We start from the raw sequence: 17,466 nt of genomic DNA, 5'->3' as shown, positions 1-17,466 counted from the left end.
GGGAACTCAGTGACTCCATCAAACATAATAACATTCATATTGTAGGGATCCCAGAAGAAAGAGAGAGAAAATGGGGTAGAAAATTTATTTGAAGAAATAATAGCTGAAAAGTTCCCTAATCTGGGGAAGGAAACAGATATCCAGATCCAGTAGGCACAGAGAAACTCCAACAACAACAACAAAAAAAAGCAGATCCAAACCAAGATATATTGTAATTAAAATGGGCAAAATGTAGTGATAAAGAAAAAAAATTTAAAGCAGCAAGACCAAAGTAGACAGTTACATATAGGGGGAGCCCCATAAGGCTATCAGCGGATGTTTCAGTAGAAATTTTGCACCAGAAAGGGGTGGCATGAAATATTCAAAGTGCTGAATGGGGAAAATGTGTAGCCAAGAATACTCTATCCATCAAGGCTATTATTCAGAATAGAAGGAGAGATAAAGAGTTTCCCAGACAAACAAAAACTAAAGGAGTTCATGACCACTAAACCAGCCCTAGAAGACATATTAAAGGGGACACTTTGAGTGGAAAGAAAAGACCAAAGTGACAGTATGAAGGTAGGAAACACAAAAGCAGTAAAAATTAATATTTCTGTAAAAAGTCAGTCAAGGAATTCACAAAATAAAAGGATGTGAATTATGACACCATATACCTAAAATGTGGGGAGGAGAAGACTAAAGAACGTGTTCAAACTTAAACGATCATCAACTTAATATAGACTGCTATATGTAGATGTTATATACAAACCTAATGGTAACACAAATTGAAAATCAGTAATAGATATACAAAGAACAACAAAACCCAAATATATCACTAAGAAAACCAACAAACCATGAAAGAAGAAAGGATCAGAAAACAACTTCAGAAACAAAGACAAAATAAGTAACAAAATGGCAATAAATACCTATCTATCAATAATTACTTTGAATGTAAGTGGACCAAATGCTCCAATCAAAAGACATAGGATGACAGAATGGATAAAAAACAAGACCCATCTATATGCTGCCTATAGGAGACTCATTACAGACCTAAAGACACCTGCAGATTGAAAGTGAGGGGATGGAGGAACATTTATCATGCAAATGAGTGTCAAAATAAAGCTGAAATAGCAATACTACATCAGAATAAATAGATTTTAAAACAAAGACTGGAACAAGAGACAAAGAAGGATAATATATAGTAACAAAGGGGACAATCCAATAAGGAGATATAACAATTTTAAATATTTATGCACCCATGGGAGCATGCAAATAGATAAAACAGTTAATAACAAACATAAAGGAACTAATTGATAGCAATATAATAACAGTAGGGGACTTTAACACCCCGCTTACATCAATGGACAGATCATCCAATCAGACAATCAACAAGGAAACAATGGCATTGAATGAGACATTGGTCCAGGTGGATTTAACAGATACATTTACAACATTCTATCCTAAAATATCAGAATACACATTCTTCTCAGGTGTACATTCTCCAGAATAGATCACATATTGGGCCACAAAACAAGTATCAACAATTCAAAGAGATCAAAGTCATACTATGCAGCTTTTCCGACCACAATGCTATGAAACTAGAAATCAACTACAAGAAAAAATCCAGAAAGACCACAAATACATGGAGGTTAAATAACATGCTACTAAATAATGAATAGGTTAACCACAAAATCAAGGAAGAAATCCAAAAGTACATGGGCACAAATGAAAATGAAAACTCACGGTCCAAAACCTCTGAGATGTAGCAAAAGCTATTCTAAGAGGGAAGTTTATAGCAATACAGGCACACCTCAAAAGGCAAAAAGAAATCTCAAATAAACAACCTAACCTTATACCTAAAGGAGCTAGAAAAAATAACAACAAACAAAACGAAAAACCAGCAGAAGGAAGGAAATAATAAAGATCAGAGCAGAAATAAATGCTATAGAAACTAAAAAAAAAGTAGAACAAATAAATGAAATCAGGAGCTGGTTCTTTGAAAAAAAGCATAACAAAAATTGATAAAATAAAATTACAGAGGATGCCTGGGTGGCTCAGCTGGTTAAGCCACCAAATTTTTTTTTTTTAAGATTTTACCCATTTATTTGAGAAAGAGTGAGAGAGCAAGAGAGCGATTAAGGGAACAAGTGGGGGGAGGGGAAGAGTGAGAAGCAGACTCCCCAAAGAGCAGGGAGCCCGATGTGGGATTCAATCCCAGGACCCTGGAATTATGACCTGAGCCAAAGGCAGACACTCAACCGACTGAGTCACCCAGGTGCCCTCTTTTTCTTCTTTGTTTTGTTGTTTTTCTTTAAGCCTCCAACCCTTGATTTTGGCTCAGGTCATGATCTCAGGGTCGTAGAATTGAGCCCCACATCAGGCTCTGTGCTCAGTGGGGAGTGTGTTTGAGATTCTCTCTCTTCCTCTCTCAAAACAAATAAATAAACCTGTAATAAATAAATAAATAAATAAATAAATAAATAAATAAATAAATAAATAAATTTACAAATGAAAGAGGAGGAAGAACCACCCACATCACAGAAATACAATTATAAGAGATTATGAAAAACTATATGCCAAAAAATTAGACACACTAAAAGAAATGGATAAATTCCTACAAACATATAACCTACCAAAACTAAAGCAGGAAGAAATAGAAAATTTGAATAGACTAAATACCAGAAAGGAGATTGAATCAGTAATCAAAAACCTCTCAACAAACAAAAGTCCATGATCGTTTGGCTTCACAGCTGAATTCTACCAAAATTTTAAAGAAGAGTTAATACTATTTTCTCAAACTATTCCAAAAAATGGAAGAGGAGGGAAAACTTCCAAATTCACTGTATGAGGCCAGCATTACCCTGATACCGAAAGCAGATAAAGACATCACCAAACAAACAAACAAAAAAGAACTATAGGCCAGTATCTTTGATGAACATAGATGTAAAAATACTCAACATGATGCCTGGGTGGCTTAGTTGGTTAAGCGTCTGCCTTCAGCTTGGGTCGTGATCCCAGAGTCCCAGGATCGATCCCTGCGTCAGGCTCCCTGCTCAGCAGGGAGTCTGCTTCTCCCTCTGCCCCTCACCTTGCCCGTGCTTGCTCATGCTCTCTCTCTCTCTCTCAAATAAATAAAATCTTAAAAAAAAAAAAATACTCAGCCGGGACGCCTGGGTGACTCAGTTGGTTAAGCATCTGCCTTCAGCTCAGGTCATGATCCCAGGGTCCTGGGATCAAGTCCCACATGGGACTCCCTGCTCAGCGGGGAGCCTGCTTCTGCCTCTGCTCCTCCCCCACTGCCATTCATTCTCTCCTCTTCTCTTTGAAAAATAAATAAATAAAATCTTAAAAAAAAAATCCTTGGGGCACCTGGGTGGCTCAGTCGTTAAGCGTCTGCCTTCGGCTCAGGTCATGATCCCAGGGTCCTGGGATCGAGCCCCGCATCGGGCTCCCTTCTCCACAGAAAGCCTGCTTCTCCCTCTCCCACTCCCCCTGCTTGTGTTCCCTCTCTCACTATGTCTCTCTCTGTCAAATAAATAAATAAAACCTTTAAAAAAAATCCTCAACAAAATGCTAACAAACCAAATCCAACAATACATTTAAAAAATCATTCACCACAATCAAGAGGGATTTATTCCCAGCATGCAAGAGTGGTTCAATATTTGCAAATCAATCAGTGTGATACATCACATCAATAAAAGAAAGGATAAAAACTATAAGATTATTTCAATAGATGCAGAAAAAGCATTTGACAAAGTATAACATTCATTCATGATAAAAGCCCTCAAGTAGGTTTATAGGGAACATACCTCAACATAATAAAGGCCACATATAAAACAATATATACTGAACATCATACTCAATGGGGAAAAACTGAGGGCTTCCCCTCTAATGTCAGGAACAAGACAAGGATGTCCACTCTCACCACTTTTATTCAAAATAGTACTAGAATTCCTAGCCACAGCAATGAGACAACAAAAAGATAAAAGGCATCCAAACTGCAGATGTAAAACTCTCACTATTTGTAGATGCCATGGTACTCTATATAGAAAACCCTAAAGATCACCAAAAAACTACTAGAACAGATAAAGGAATTCAATAAAGTTGCAAGATACAAAATCAATGTGCAGAAATCTGTTGCATTTCTATATACTAATAATGAAGTAGCAGAAAAAGAAATTAAGAAGATAATCCCATTTACAACTGCACCAAAAATAATAAGACACCTAGAATAAACCTAACCAAAGAGGTAAAAGACCTGTACTCTGAAAACTAAAATAGTAATGAAAGAAATTGAAGAGGACACAAAGAAATGGAAAGGCATTCCATGCTCATGGATTGGAAAAAAAAATATTGTTAAAACGTCTATACTACCCAAAGCAATCTACAGATTTAATGCAATCCCTACCAAAATACTAATAGCATTTTCCACAGAACTAGAATTTTTTAAATCCTAAAATTTATATGGAACTACAAAAAACCCAAATTGCCAAGTCAATCTTGAAAAAGAAAAGCAAAGCTGGAAGTATCACAATTCCAGACTTCGAGTTATATTACAGAGCTGTAGTAATCTAAACAGTCTGGTACCGGCACAAAAATAGACACACAGATCAATGGAACAAAATAGAAAGCCCAGAAACAAACCCACAATTATATGGTCAATTAATCTCTGACAAAGCAGGAAAGAATGTCCAATGGGAAAAGGATAGTCTCTTCAACGAATGGTGTCGGGAAGACTGGACAGCCACACTGGAAAAAAGGAAACTGGACCACTTTCTTATACCATATACAAGAATAAATTCAAAATGGGTTAAAGACCTAAATGTGAGACCTGAAGTCATAAAAGTCCTAGAACAGAGCACAGGCAGTAAGGTCTCTGACATCGGCCCTAGCAACATTTTTCTAGATATGTTTCCTGAGGCAAGGGAAATAGAAGCAAAAATAAAATATTGGCACTATATCAAAATAAAGCCTCTGTACAGTGAAGGAAACAATCACCAAAAATACAGACAACCTACGGAATGGGAGAAGATATTTGCAAATGACATATCCAACAAGGGGTTAGTACCCAAAATATATAAAGAACTGACAACTCAATACTCAAAAAAGCAAAATAATCCAATTAAAAATGGGCAGAAGGGGAGTGCCTGGGTAGGGCAGTCACTTAGGCATCTGACTCTTGGTTTCAGCTCGGGTCGTGATCTCAGGGTCATGGGATGGAGGCCCACATCTGGCTTCACGCTCAGCATGGAGACTCTTTCAGATTCTCTCTCTCTCTCTCCCCCTCCTGCTCATGCACTCTCTCTTTAAAATTAATAAATAAATCTTTTCTAAAAATGGGCAGAAGAAATGATTGACATTTCTCCAAAGAAGACATCCAGATGGCCAGCAGACATGAAAAGTTGCTCAACACTACTCACCATCAGGGAAATGCAAAATCAAAACTACAATGCAGATACCACCTCACACCTATCAGAACGGCTAAAATCAACAACACAAGAAACGAGATATTGGTGAGGTTGTGGAGAAAAGGGAACGCTGTTACACTGTTGGTGGGAATGCCGACTGGTGTAGCCACTCTGGAAATCAGTGCAGATGTTCCTCAAAAAGTTAAAAAATAGAACTACCAGAACTACACTAGTCACCCCAACGACCTCATCCTCACTTGATTTTATTTGCACAGACCCTGTTTCCCAGTAAGGTCACACTCACAGCTTCCAAGTGGACGTAATGTTTTGGAGGACACTATTCAGCCAAGCCCAGCGGACTCATGGGGAAAATGCAGGGAAGATGGGGAATCCAGGCCACTGGGAGGCACCAAAGAGATGAGCATCACACACACACCCTACAGTAGGTAAGTTCAATGAAGGACAGCTTAAAAACAGTGTTGGAAACTCTATTTTGAGATATTTATGGGGTATTTTCTGAGTTTTATACTGTCATAACAAATTACCACAAATTTTGTGGCTTAACACAAACTTGTCATCGCCATTCTGGAGGGCAGGAGTCTGGGTTTGCTCTGCTGGGCCCTGCTAGGGTCTCCCTGGGCTGAAATCAGGGTGCCGGCTGGCTACCTTCCTTTCTCAAGGCTCTGGGGCACAATTTCCTCCAGGACCACTCAGGCAGTTGGCAGGACCCACTTCCTTGCGGCTGTAGGACTGAGCTCCTGTCCTTGCTGGCTGTCAGCTCCTGGATGCCTCTCTCTAGTGCCTGTGCATGGGCCCTCCATTCCCAAAGCCCCCAACAGCCATGGAATCCTCCTCTCCCCCCGAATCTCTGACTCCCCTTCTGCCACTTCTCCCTTCTGAGCCCAGCCAGAGAAGGTTCTCTGCTGTGAGGGACCCATGGGATCAGATTGGGCCCACCCAGGTAATTCTGGATAATCTCCCTATTTTTAGGTCTGTAATCTGCCTGCTTTGGACACCTAAGTGTCAATGTCCAGCAAGAAGTCGGAAACAGGTATAATCTGGAACTCCCAGGAAATATCTGGGTGACATATACAGAGCTAGGGGTCATCGATGTAGGGGTATGCAAATGTATCTCATAACCAGGGTGAGAGGGAGAAAAGAGAAGACCAATGCTAAGGAAAACAGTCAGGTGAGGACTGGGTTACAGAGGAATGAGCCAGAGAGATCACTGACAGTGGGTGGCCAGAGACACTGGCAAAACACAGGAAATGTGTATGCCCCCCCCTCACTCCAGCGCTCACTCTGTGGGCAGGAGGTAAATTCTTTACCCATGGTGTCCTTCAGCTGTAGAGGCACAAATAGGGCTTCTTGGATTCAGAATGCTTTCTCCTACTCATGAAATGTGAAGCAATGAAGAAATAGGCTTTATTTAGACACCTGGAGGATCAGCTGTTACCTTACACTGCGATGGGGAGGGGGACTGCAGAAGTATTGCCATGTAGAGTTCATATTCATCCTGTACAAAAAAAAAAAAAAAAAAAAAAAATCCACTGAAAATGTGTTATATCACCACAAGGTAAGTTTCTTTGCAGGGATAAATAATATGGAAGTTAAGGATGTCGGTTTAGATCATTTCAAAAATTATAAAATGTTCCTTCAGTAGAAAACCAATAATATACACAATAAAGTGTATAAAATCTCACCAACTTTGAAGCACATTTGAGGGTTATCTGTTGATCGCCTCAGAATAGCATCCTAAAATACCTCGACACACATACAACACATGATCTCCTGCCATACAGATGCTCTGTGGGTCCTGCTCACCTGCCAGGGACGAGCTCCCTAGGTTTGGGGATGTTCTCTGGAGAACAGGCCACTGTATGGCTGCTCTTATTTAGGCCTTAGGCAATAGAAAGATATGGAAGCAACCCCATTTCAACTCAGCTTTGATATGAAGGCCACTTTCATCATGACATCACAGCAAACTTATAATTCCATAAGAATGTATATGAAATAATTATGCATAATTATAAAAGTTTATATGTTACATATGTACAATTTAGAAAAGCCTATAAATAGTTGGGAAACTTTAGTGGGGGGAAAAATGGGCTTAAGGAGCGAGCTAGCTGGTTGTTTATTCACATGGGCCCACTTGTGATTTATGTGGCTATATGCACGTTACTTTGAGTCTGCGAGTGATTTTCATCATCTGTAGAATGGAGGCCATGATACTTGGCAGAATTTCTGTGAGAAATGCAATCCTGTGTGCAGAACATCATGTGTGGCTCTCAGTGGTTATGTGGGAAATAAACATTTTTTATTACCTTAACTTCTTTCAAGATATCACCAAATATCAAAGAACTATTACAAATATCTTCAAAGACTTCTCTGAAGACGTGCAGTCTGTTGAACTGCTGAGGGTCGCACACGCACACTTTCTGGAGCTCCTGGTAGATAAAGAGAACCAGCCATTTTAGGATGTCTTCATTTTCTTTTCCAAATAGCTTCTCGGTAGAGGAATAAGAATTTCCACGGGCCTTCTATCAGAGGGTCCAGCCCCCACCACTCCAGAATTGGGCCTGGACAGAGCCAGGCAGCAAACCAAGGTGCATCTCATTCCCTCTGAGCGGTGCTGAGAAGGTCTGATTGCACTGTTTTCAAAGGCGTTGGTCTATGTTTTCTTTATGCACTCCATGACACCCTGTACTTGTCCACAATGTCCCCAGGGTCTTCCTCTTTCCATTAGCCCTCTCAGCCAAAAGCCTCATCAGGTTTGGTTATTTCTCAGGTATGCTGCTATTTCTTCCATTCCGGCATTCTCACCCTTGCATCACATCTGCGGTCACTGTGCATGACTCACAGCCCCTGGGAGTTCACCAAAGCTCCTCCAATCATGCTAACCATCTTCCACAGACATGGGTGACTCCAAGCAGACTGTACCTATGTTACTTAACCATCTACTCCTGCCTCACTCTCCCCTCACATGCTTCCATGGTGAGTTAGGCAAACCTTTCATCAGATGTGTCTGCTATCCATGAACATTGTACGTACCACAGCTGCCAGGCAGCATTGGATGCTCTGCCTATGAAGCCACCTCCAACTGACCTGTTTCCAGACTTAGCCTTCCTTTACTTCTCCCTATTATCATCTACATCATGTCACAACTGGTAGGTACACTTTCTAGCTGGAAATGTAAAGGAGGTGCCTGAATGCGGGTCTCCACCCACAACATTTAGACACCTGGGACTACAGCAGTTTCCCCACAGCACTGCAAAATCACCCTCCTTACCTGTTTCAACTTCTTTTCATGGCATATTGCTGCCTTGCTCCCAGTGAAATCATGCTTCATGAGATCCTGCTTTGCAAGAACTTCTTTTTGGAAACACAAGAACTTCTTATACTTGTCTGCCTTCGTTATGCCAGCTAAGTAGGAGCTGATGTACCGGTACTCATCCTTGGGTCGGGGAGACATCGCACACTGACGGCTGGACTCCACTGGTCTGTACTTGAGAACCTTCATCTCTGGCAGTCTCAGCTCTTCTCTCCTCCGCAGTTCTGGAGAAGCCTCTCTTCCTGGAGCCTTCCTTGGAAAGAAGTCCTCTTCTGAAGTGTGGGAAATATGCTCCAGAGGGTCCAAATACCTGAATAGTGGTGTGGTCTGGGCATCTTTTGGACTCAGAGCTGTATTGATGGTAAAATAAGCCAAAGCATCTTTCATCTTTGCAATCTTCTTATCAGATGGCTTTTCTATTTTGAAGATTTTTTCCCCTTTTGGTCTATTGGCATTGGGCCAGTGATATAGGATTGTCTCAGGTGGCCTGTAGAGCTTATTGGAATTCAAGTGCCCAGAGGTGTAGAGATAGATGTCATTTCTGTGGTCTTTCTGAAGTTTGTTCAGTAGTTTCGTTAGATTGCATAAAGTCCTATCACCTTGCACCTCACAGTGCTTCCACCTCAGGTAAACTGGTCAGAAAAGATAATAAGATTATTAAATATTAGTTCCATAATAAGACAGTAAGACAGCTGTGTGCATTTGCTAAGCTGGCAGATCTCATTCCCAGAGGAGGAGCTGACAGACACAGACAGAAAACAGCACACAGGCCAGGCCTGGCTGCAAACAGAGGGCTGCTAGATACACACGATGTGCAGTTCTGATCAGAAAGCCCAGGGCCCTGCAGGGACGCCTGGCCTGCTCAGTCCATAGAGCATGCAACTCTTGATCTTGGGGTTGTAGGTTTGAACCCCATGTTGGGTGTGAAGATTACTTAAAAATAAAATCAGGAAGGAAGGGAGGGAGGGAGAGAGAGAGGGCGAGAGGGAGGGAGGGAGGGAAGGAGTCCCTCCCGGGCCCCTCAAAGCCAGGAAGAAGCGGGGAGGGACTTTTGATGGTTTCTTACCATATTAGCAAGAGTTCTGGAAGGAAAGTTTTAACAGTGTAATTACGATTCATAATGATGGCACTTAGAGACATTCACCCCTAGGAAATGTTTTCCTTTCTCTCTTAATATTGAAAGGTCTCAGAGTCCCTGATCGAACCCCTCAGTGACTGCGGAGCCAGTCACCCCTTCTCCTCCAACCCCCACTTGTAGGAAGGTAAGGAGCCACAGAGTAAAACCTGTGGGTAAGTTGATGGGGACCCCAGCTCCTTCCACAAAGGTCCCTGCTTCTCACATGTCCCAGTGGTAGGGCTCCACTGGGGCACATGGTCCAGGACATAAAACTGTAAAAACATGGCTTTCTGAGTCAGTTTCCTAACCATGTGATCTCATAGAGCTTACATAATCTCTCTGAATCACAGTTTCTTCCTCTGCAAGATCAGGATCATCATCCTACTCAAAAGGATTGATTGACAGCTAAATGGAACTGCATTTGGCAGAGGAGCCCGTGGCCTGGAACTGATACTCCATAAATGGTATCTGCTTTGAAGAAAGGACACTCTAGGACGGGGAACACCTCATGAATTGCTTCTGGTAGAACATGAGTTGGCCCAGACTTCAACATGAGGCAAGGAGATTTCTTTTTGGCCATGCACTGTGAGGGCCACAGAGCAGCTAGCCCCCGGCTTCACCTTCCCAGAGAACCCTGGAGGAAAGAATAAGCAGATTTCCGTCCCACCATGTCACCCGAGCCAGGATGGATACTGGCAGCACGGTGGTAAAGCAGGCCCGTCGGAGCCCTCAAGGGCCCGTTCTGAACTCGCACAGACTGGGCATTGCCCAGGCCCATAACCCTGTCACACCCGCTGGTCCTCACAAGGATTCCGTCTATAACTGGTTTTGTCCCTATTTTGTAAAAGGGAAGCTGAGAAGGAGTTCTGGGACCCACCCCGGTCCAGACACCTAACAAGTGGCAGAACTGATTCCTGAATACAACATTTTTACCCAAACTGCTGGATCATCTCTCTCATTCCACTAGCACCTGAGCAATGCAGGGGAGGGCTTTCTCGGACCCATGCCACATCCAAACCCTTTTCCCTGCCCAATGCATGTAATGACAATAAATCAGGACACATGATTTCCTCTGTTTTCGCCTAAGAAAAGAAAGGCCCAGAGAATCTGAAGAAGTGGAATCACTTCTATCACTGTGTAACAAATTATCATAAACTAAGTAGCTTCAAACCCATGTATTAGATCACGGTTCTATGGGTCCGAACAGCAGCATGAAGGAGTTAGGTTCTCCGCTCAGGATATTACAACACAGATACCAAAATGTGGGCGTGGTTGAGGTTTTGGGAGCTTTGGGAGAAAACCTGCTTCCAGGCTTATTCCTGTTGTTGACAGAATCCAACTCCTTGTGCTTGTAGGACCGAGGTCCCCACTTGCTGGTTGGCTGTTGGTGGGGGTCACTCTAAGCTCCCAGTGACTACCCTCATCCCTGAACACATGCATCCCCACATCCCTGAGTCCCCTTCACATACTTCTCACGCCCCTACCCTCTGACCCTCCTCTATGACCAGCTTCATGTGATTAGGTCAGGCCCACCCAACACACTACCTGTCTTGAGGTCACTAGTGCTATGGGACATAGCACAATCACAGAGCACTCTCTCCTCATGTTCAAAGTCTTGAGGACTATGCCAAGTACACACCAGAGGTCAGGGAAACTTGAGCCATCCCAGAGTTCTCCCCATCTCAGGGATGTTGCCAAACCCAGAGCACAGTCTCCCCTTGCCTTGTCCGATGAAGAGACAAGTCAACTTTTCCCATCTGTGTGGTCAGATATTAGAGCAAATACTTCCAGCAGTGGGATTCTTGAGAATTTCTCCCTATCGATCAGCTTATTACTTTAAAGAAACCACTTATAAAATGTTAAAATATTAATAGAACCATCTTTCAAGAGAGTTAATCATTATAATTCATCAAAGGCATAAACACTTACAGACATTAAACACACATTGTATTTGTTGGGCTTCTCCAGAGGACAGAACCAATATGGTAGAGAGAGAGAGAATATGTAAAGAGATTTGTTATAAGGAACTGGCTCACATGGTTATGCCCTCTGGCAAGTCCAAAATTTGCATGATGGTCAACATGCTGGACACCCACTTCATGCCCAAGGCTTTCTGCTAGAGAATTCCCTCTTGCTCTGGGGAGGTCAGTCTTTATTCCATAAGGCCTTCAACAGATTAGATGAGGCCCACCCACATTTCAGAGAGCAATCTGCTTTACTCAAAGTCTACTGATAGAAATGTTAATTTCATCCAACAAACATCCTCAACAGAAATATCCAGAATGAAATTTGACCAAATATCTGGGCACTGTGGCCTAGCTAAGGTGACACCTAAAATCCACCATCACATGCATTATTCCAATTCTCTTTGGAAAGTGGGAGAAGGAGGCAGCTCAGTTGTGTTTCTTTTATTTCCGAAAAGGATTTGAAACCACCAGAAAACTAGCAAAATCATTTTCCTACTTAGAATATTTTTCTTTAGATCGCAACAAGACTTGCTTCACTAGATTTAGAGAATCTGGATTCCATTTCTCTCTGCCAAGTTCTTACAATATGTACCAGGGATCCCATACTGGCAATAAATATATTAATTTCTTTTCTACCTGAAAACATTGTTTGTCATTTGCATATTCTGCCATCTCAAACTGACAGAAAGAGAACAGAAAAGGTTGAAATAATTCATTGGAAAATGTCATTCTTTACCAAGTAATTGGGAAACAAACTTAAGTAAAACCAAACCAATGTTGAATAGATATTGATAAGACATAGTAATAGGTTTTTTGGACTAGGTTTAAATTAATAAATATTTCAGACATCAGCACTTGACATTTTTAAATACAGGATGTTGTTTTTGGTGGTTCATCTTTTCCAAGACAGAGGCAGTAGGTCTTTAATGTCAAAATTATTACAAGTCCCTTCGCTGTGTTATGTGATGTCAGGGAACCTTGGGATCCCATGCACATCTTCTTGTGCTGTCTCCCTCACCTCCGGACTTAAGTCGGCAAACATCCTTGTGGTATGTGTTAGAGGCAAAAATTCAGGGAAAAGAGCAGGCCAATCCCCACAGACTCCTTGCCCTGTGGGGCAGGTACGACCAAAGGAGAGACCCGGAGCCTTGGGGAACACGGCAGGCCAGGCTGGGTGCTTGAACTCCTAAAAGAATCCATGTGGGGCCCCTCTGTGCAGATCCTCTCCCCGTGGCTGTTTGGTCCTCCCCCATGTTAATCACCTGTAGGATGTTTAAAACTCTTCTCAAGATTTTAAGCTCTCTTCCCTGAATTCTGCAGATGGTTTTGTACTGGCCACCAACTGTAATGCTCTTCTCCTTTGATTGCTCCCTTTCCTCAAGGGAAGAAACTGTTTTATGAACATCGGCATCTTCAGAAAAAGACCAAGGGTAACTGTTTTGTTTCATGAATAAATGTGGAAAAGAAGTCATATTTTTAGAATTTTAAATAATAAGGTAAAATTCTACTCTGTACTACACTGCTGTCTCCCTTGGATTCCCCAGCAGCAATCTGAAAGTCCAGTACGGAATGCGCTATGGGACAGGGAGAAGGTAGGAGCCGTGGGAGAAGCACACATCTACGTGCTGGAGTGAGGAAGGGAAAACCACACCTTACGTTAATTATCTTAAACTGGTTGGACATGAAAAGCAGATTAATGGGTCCGCCTAATTCTATGCTCTTGGCAAAGGGACTTTGCAGATTTCATTAAAGTTACGACCTTAGAATAAAGAGATTATCCAGAATTACCTGGGTGGGCCCAATCTGATCCCATGGGTCCCTCACAGCAGAGAACCTTCTCTGGCTGGGCTCAGAAGGGAGAAGTGGCAGAAGGGGAGTCAGAGAGATTTGGGGGGAGAGGAGGATTCCATGGCTGTTGGGGCTCTGGGATGGAGGGCCCACGCACAGGCACTAGAGAGAGGCGTCCAGGAGCTGACAGCCAGGAAGGACAGGAGCTCAGTCCTACAGCCGCAAGGAAGTGGGTCCTGCCAACTGCCTGAGTGATCCTGGAGGAAATTGTGCCCCAGAGCCTTGAGAAAGGAAGGTAGCCAGCCGGCACCCTGATTTCAGCCCAGGGAGACCCTAGCAGGGCCCAGCAGAGCAAACCCAGACTCCTGCCCTCCAGAACAGTGATGGTAAGTTTGGTTTGCTTTAAGTCACTAAATCTGTGGTCATCTGTTATAGCAGCAGAAGTAAACAAACACAGCGTGTGGTTCCCAGGACTGGAACGGCCGGAGCGTGATGACAGTGCGGGGAGGGCTAGTGGCCAGCAGAAGAGGCAGGAAAATCACTAAGTAGTCTTGACAATTCAGGGAGAGCCAGCCCAGGGGAGGGGGGGTGTCCACCCACAGCACACCACTGCCCCGCCCAGGGATCCCAAATGGAAGAATGCAGTCGTAGGGCCCAACATTACAGAGGAGAGCCTCCAGTTTCTTTCCGTCCATATTAAAGAAAAACTAACCTCCAAAGGCTAGAAGACCGTAAAATATTCCCGCGGCCCCGCTGCATAGCTGGGCTGCGGATGCCTGGGCCCCACCGCTGTTGGGTGCTTACCTTTGCACTGCACCCGATTTACTTGTAAGGGATTTACTCGGCGACTAATTTTTCCTCCTATTTTTTATAGAATATGTACTTATTAAGAATTACCAAAATAAGACGAGAGCCTTCTCTGCGTCCAGCCACCATGTTTGCAAGCTTTGCCGAGGGCACGCAGTCACCTCGCAATTTAAATCTTACGGGTCAGTTCTTGAAAGTTGAGTACCATGAACACAGATGTTGCGAGGCAAAAATGGGCTCAGCTGTTCTGTGTACACAGGGCCGCGTCTGTGGGCACCCACCAGCTCCACCTCCCGCTACCCAAACACCACTCGGCACAGAGAGAAACAACTGTTCTGCGCAAAACTGAGGAATCATGCACGGCCCGAGAAAGACTTCTCTGTGCAGGGGAAGCCAGCCGGAAGCCGAGAGGAACTCTGAAAGCGCTAAAACAGCGCGATTGGAAAATCAATTAGACCACGTGCCCAGAGACCAGACAGACGTGAGCATTTAGAGGCTTTATAAAAAAAAGGGGGGGGGGGTTTCGTGCACACAGCAAGTGGAGTGATTGCAGGAGGAACAGAAACCATATTGTCGAGAACTCATGGGAGAGGAGTGCCCTCAGCACCCTCACTTCACGGGGGTGGGGGGGGGGCTGAGCCACAGGTGGTTTAAGTCAGGGCTCAGCGGTCAGTCTGGGCTGCCTGCCGGCCGGGCTCTCACCTGCCCACTAAGCCACGCGCGCCGGAGAGTGCGCCATGCACTTGCAGGTAATGGAATTTCTTTCAAAATATGTTACAGTTCAGACTGTATTGCTCCATCCAGTAAGCTTTCTCTCAACTCAAAATTCCTCTGCAGGCCACGGTGTGGTGGGAAAGCGTTGCCTTCGGAGTCAAAAGAGCCGGGTGACGTCCCCCCGCCTCCGGGTCCTAAAATCACAAGAGTAACCCTCGCCTTCGGGGACCGGAAGCTAAAGAAACGCGACGGCTGTCCTGTGGTTGGTGGCGGCGTGCCAGGGAGCGTGCCCTCCAGTGGGTGGCTCTTTAGAAAGCACACTCCGAACAGCGTCTAGAAATCTCCGCCGTCATCCCTCCTCCTCCCAGAGGACACACACGTACGCGCGCACGCCCTGGTTCCTTTGAGTGTGACTAGTAGGCTTTCCGAGGAGGCACGGCGTCCCCAGACGCAGCCCTACACTCTGGTGACCCGGGGCTGAGGTGCAGCCACCAGAAAGGTTTTCATTTTCCCTCCGGGTTCGGAGCCGGTGGGGTTCTGGGCAATCGCACATCCAACAAACCTCAGACGGCAAACACAGAGCGCTCAGCGCACACTTACACTCGGGCTCTGAACCCCCGGCCATCGCTCGGGCACCGCGGCTCCGGACTGAGGCCGCAAGTTACCGCGGAGACCGACAAACATTCGAAGGCCCTCCCCTGCTGGGGGTGGGGGTGGGGGTGGGGGGGTTCCTCTGCTGCTGGGCAACCCCCACCCAGCCCTGCCCTCCGCCCCGCCCTCCCCGGCACGCCTTCCTGAGCAGGGAGTACCAGGTTTCCTGGCTTATTTTACTTTTTAAATTAAAACACTTTCTGTCATTTGAGAAACATCAAAATACCCTTGTACACTAATACTTTACCAAAGCCTGGGGAACAAAAAAGGCAACTGGTCTTTGGGCATCTTTATACAGACATTCAGGTTGCACGATGCACACCTCATGCAACTGTACCTGGCGTTCTAGCACATCGTAGGTGTCAGTCACTAAATTATCATTTAGTTATTTTCCTAGTAGGGAGGTGAGATCACGTGAGGTAAAATAACTTGGCCAAGATCAGTTAGTTAGCAAAGTATAAGAATGTAAATGCACATCTCTTTGCAGTCTGTGCGCTTTCCTCAGGCTATGCTAAGGAAAGAAGAAAAGCTAAGGGAAGGGAAGAAAAGCTAAAAATCTCTACGTTTCCTATCTTTGAAAACTGTAGTTCTATTTAAATTTCTTCCAGCCAGGGAGGATTCGAGTGTCCTGGCATGGCGGCTGCGACTCTCAGACGTGACTTTGGGCAGCCCCTCACTGCTGCCCAGCTCAGGGAGGAAGTGATGATAAGGCTAGACGGTGTGCGTGAGAAATTTGGGCACACAGTCTTTTTCACCTCCACTGATGCTGGTCAGACACTTTGAAGGCAAACGTTTTGGAAATCATGAAGCTGCCCTGACTCTACCATTCCTCAGGTGATTCCATAAATAGGAGCATTTGGATTTGACCTGGAAAAAAATAACAGAAGTGTTTCCCAGTTTTCTCTCTCCAACATTCAGTCTTTAGGCATCTGACCATAACTAGAAATGCTGACATGAAAATGCCCACATTGCATAAGGATATCTAAGCATTGGCCCAGGACGGGAAAAGTGTTCCCCACATTCTGTTAATTACAAATGAGGGTCAGATGGTGGCAATCCAGGTTTCTGTATTACCAGCTGTTAGAGATGAAACAATGAGCCTTTCTGCTCCAAATTGTTTAGTGATTGGGTGGCAGGCAGACAGGTGACAGAGGTTTTCTCCTCTCTCCTTCCACAGACGGGCTCAGAGGACAGAGCTCCTGGCCCTGGGAGAGACGGTCATGGAAGTATGTGCCCCCAGGACCAGTGGGGCACTCACACTGCTCATTGGCACGAGAATGGATTTGGCTCATTCGGCATGGAATTACAGATCAGAAGGAAAATAGTGTATTTCTCCCAAGTCATCCCTATGATAGGACACATATACAGTTAAATTCAACCGTCTCTCACAGAGTGAAGATCACGAAGTCAATGGTCAAATCACCACCAAATATTAAAACCCACTACAGGTCTCCGACTGCTAAATATGTCAACAAAGTGTTTGAGGCAGGAAGATATTATTATCAGTGAAATGAACTGATCTGCCAAAACCAGGAGATCTTCCTTGAGGCCAGATTTCTGTGTAGGAATCCCCAAGAACTGATCACCATGCAAATTGCGCGAGCAGGTATTTGAATCCGTATTATGCTATTTTGTTTTTCAGCTGTAGGTGGCGCTGGAACACACCTTAAAACACTCGTCAGAGTTGCTGAAAGCTGCTTAAGG

The 17,466-nt window shown here is 44.2% G+C and overlaps 1 protein-coding gene across 1 annotated transcript in view; it reads right to left on the bottom strand.

Moving 5' to 3' along the window:
• CUNH6orf118 (chromosome unknown C6orf118 homolog) overlaps positions 1 to 15,736 on the bottom strand; it is a 41,618-nt gene extending 25,882 nt beyond the window's left edge. Inside the window, exons 1-4 of the mRNA XM_088024221.1 lie at positions 15,712 to 15,736; positions 8,677 to 9,350; positions 7,712 to 7,834; positions 6,844 to 6,903 (exon numbers count right to left, since the gene is read on the bottom strand). Of these exons, the coding sequence (XP_087880347.1) occupies positions 6,844 to 6,903; positions 7,712 to 7,834; positions 8,677 to 9,350; positions 15,712 to 15,736 (882 nt within the window). The remainder of the gene's footprint in view (positions 1 to 6,843; positions 6,904 to 7,711; positions 7,835 to 8,676; positions 9,351 to 15,711) is intronic.
• Between the last annotated feature and the right edge of the window lie 1,730 nt (positions 15,737 to 17,466).

The sequence above is a fragment of the Eumetopias jubatus genome, unplaced genomic scaffold (genome assembly GCF_037043125.1).
Source record: "Eumetopias jubatus isolate StellerSeaLion01/CBP00866 unplaced genomic scaffold, mEumJub1_p1.0 scaffold_6, whole genome shotgun sequence".
In the NCBI taxonomy this organism is placed as follows: Eukaryota; Metazoa; Chordata; class Mammalia; order Carnivora; family Otariidae; genus Eumetopias; species Eumetopias jubatus.
The sequence above is the reverse complement of the archived record's forward strand: the minus strand, read 5'-3'. Positions and strand labels throughout refer to the sequence as shown.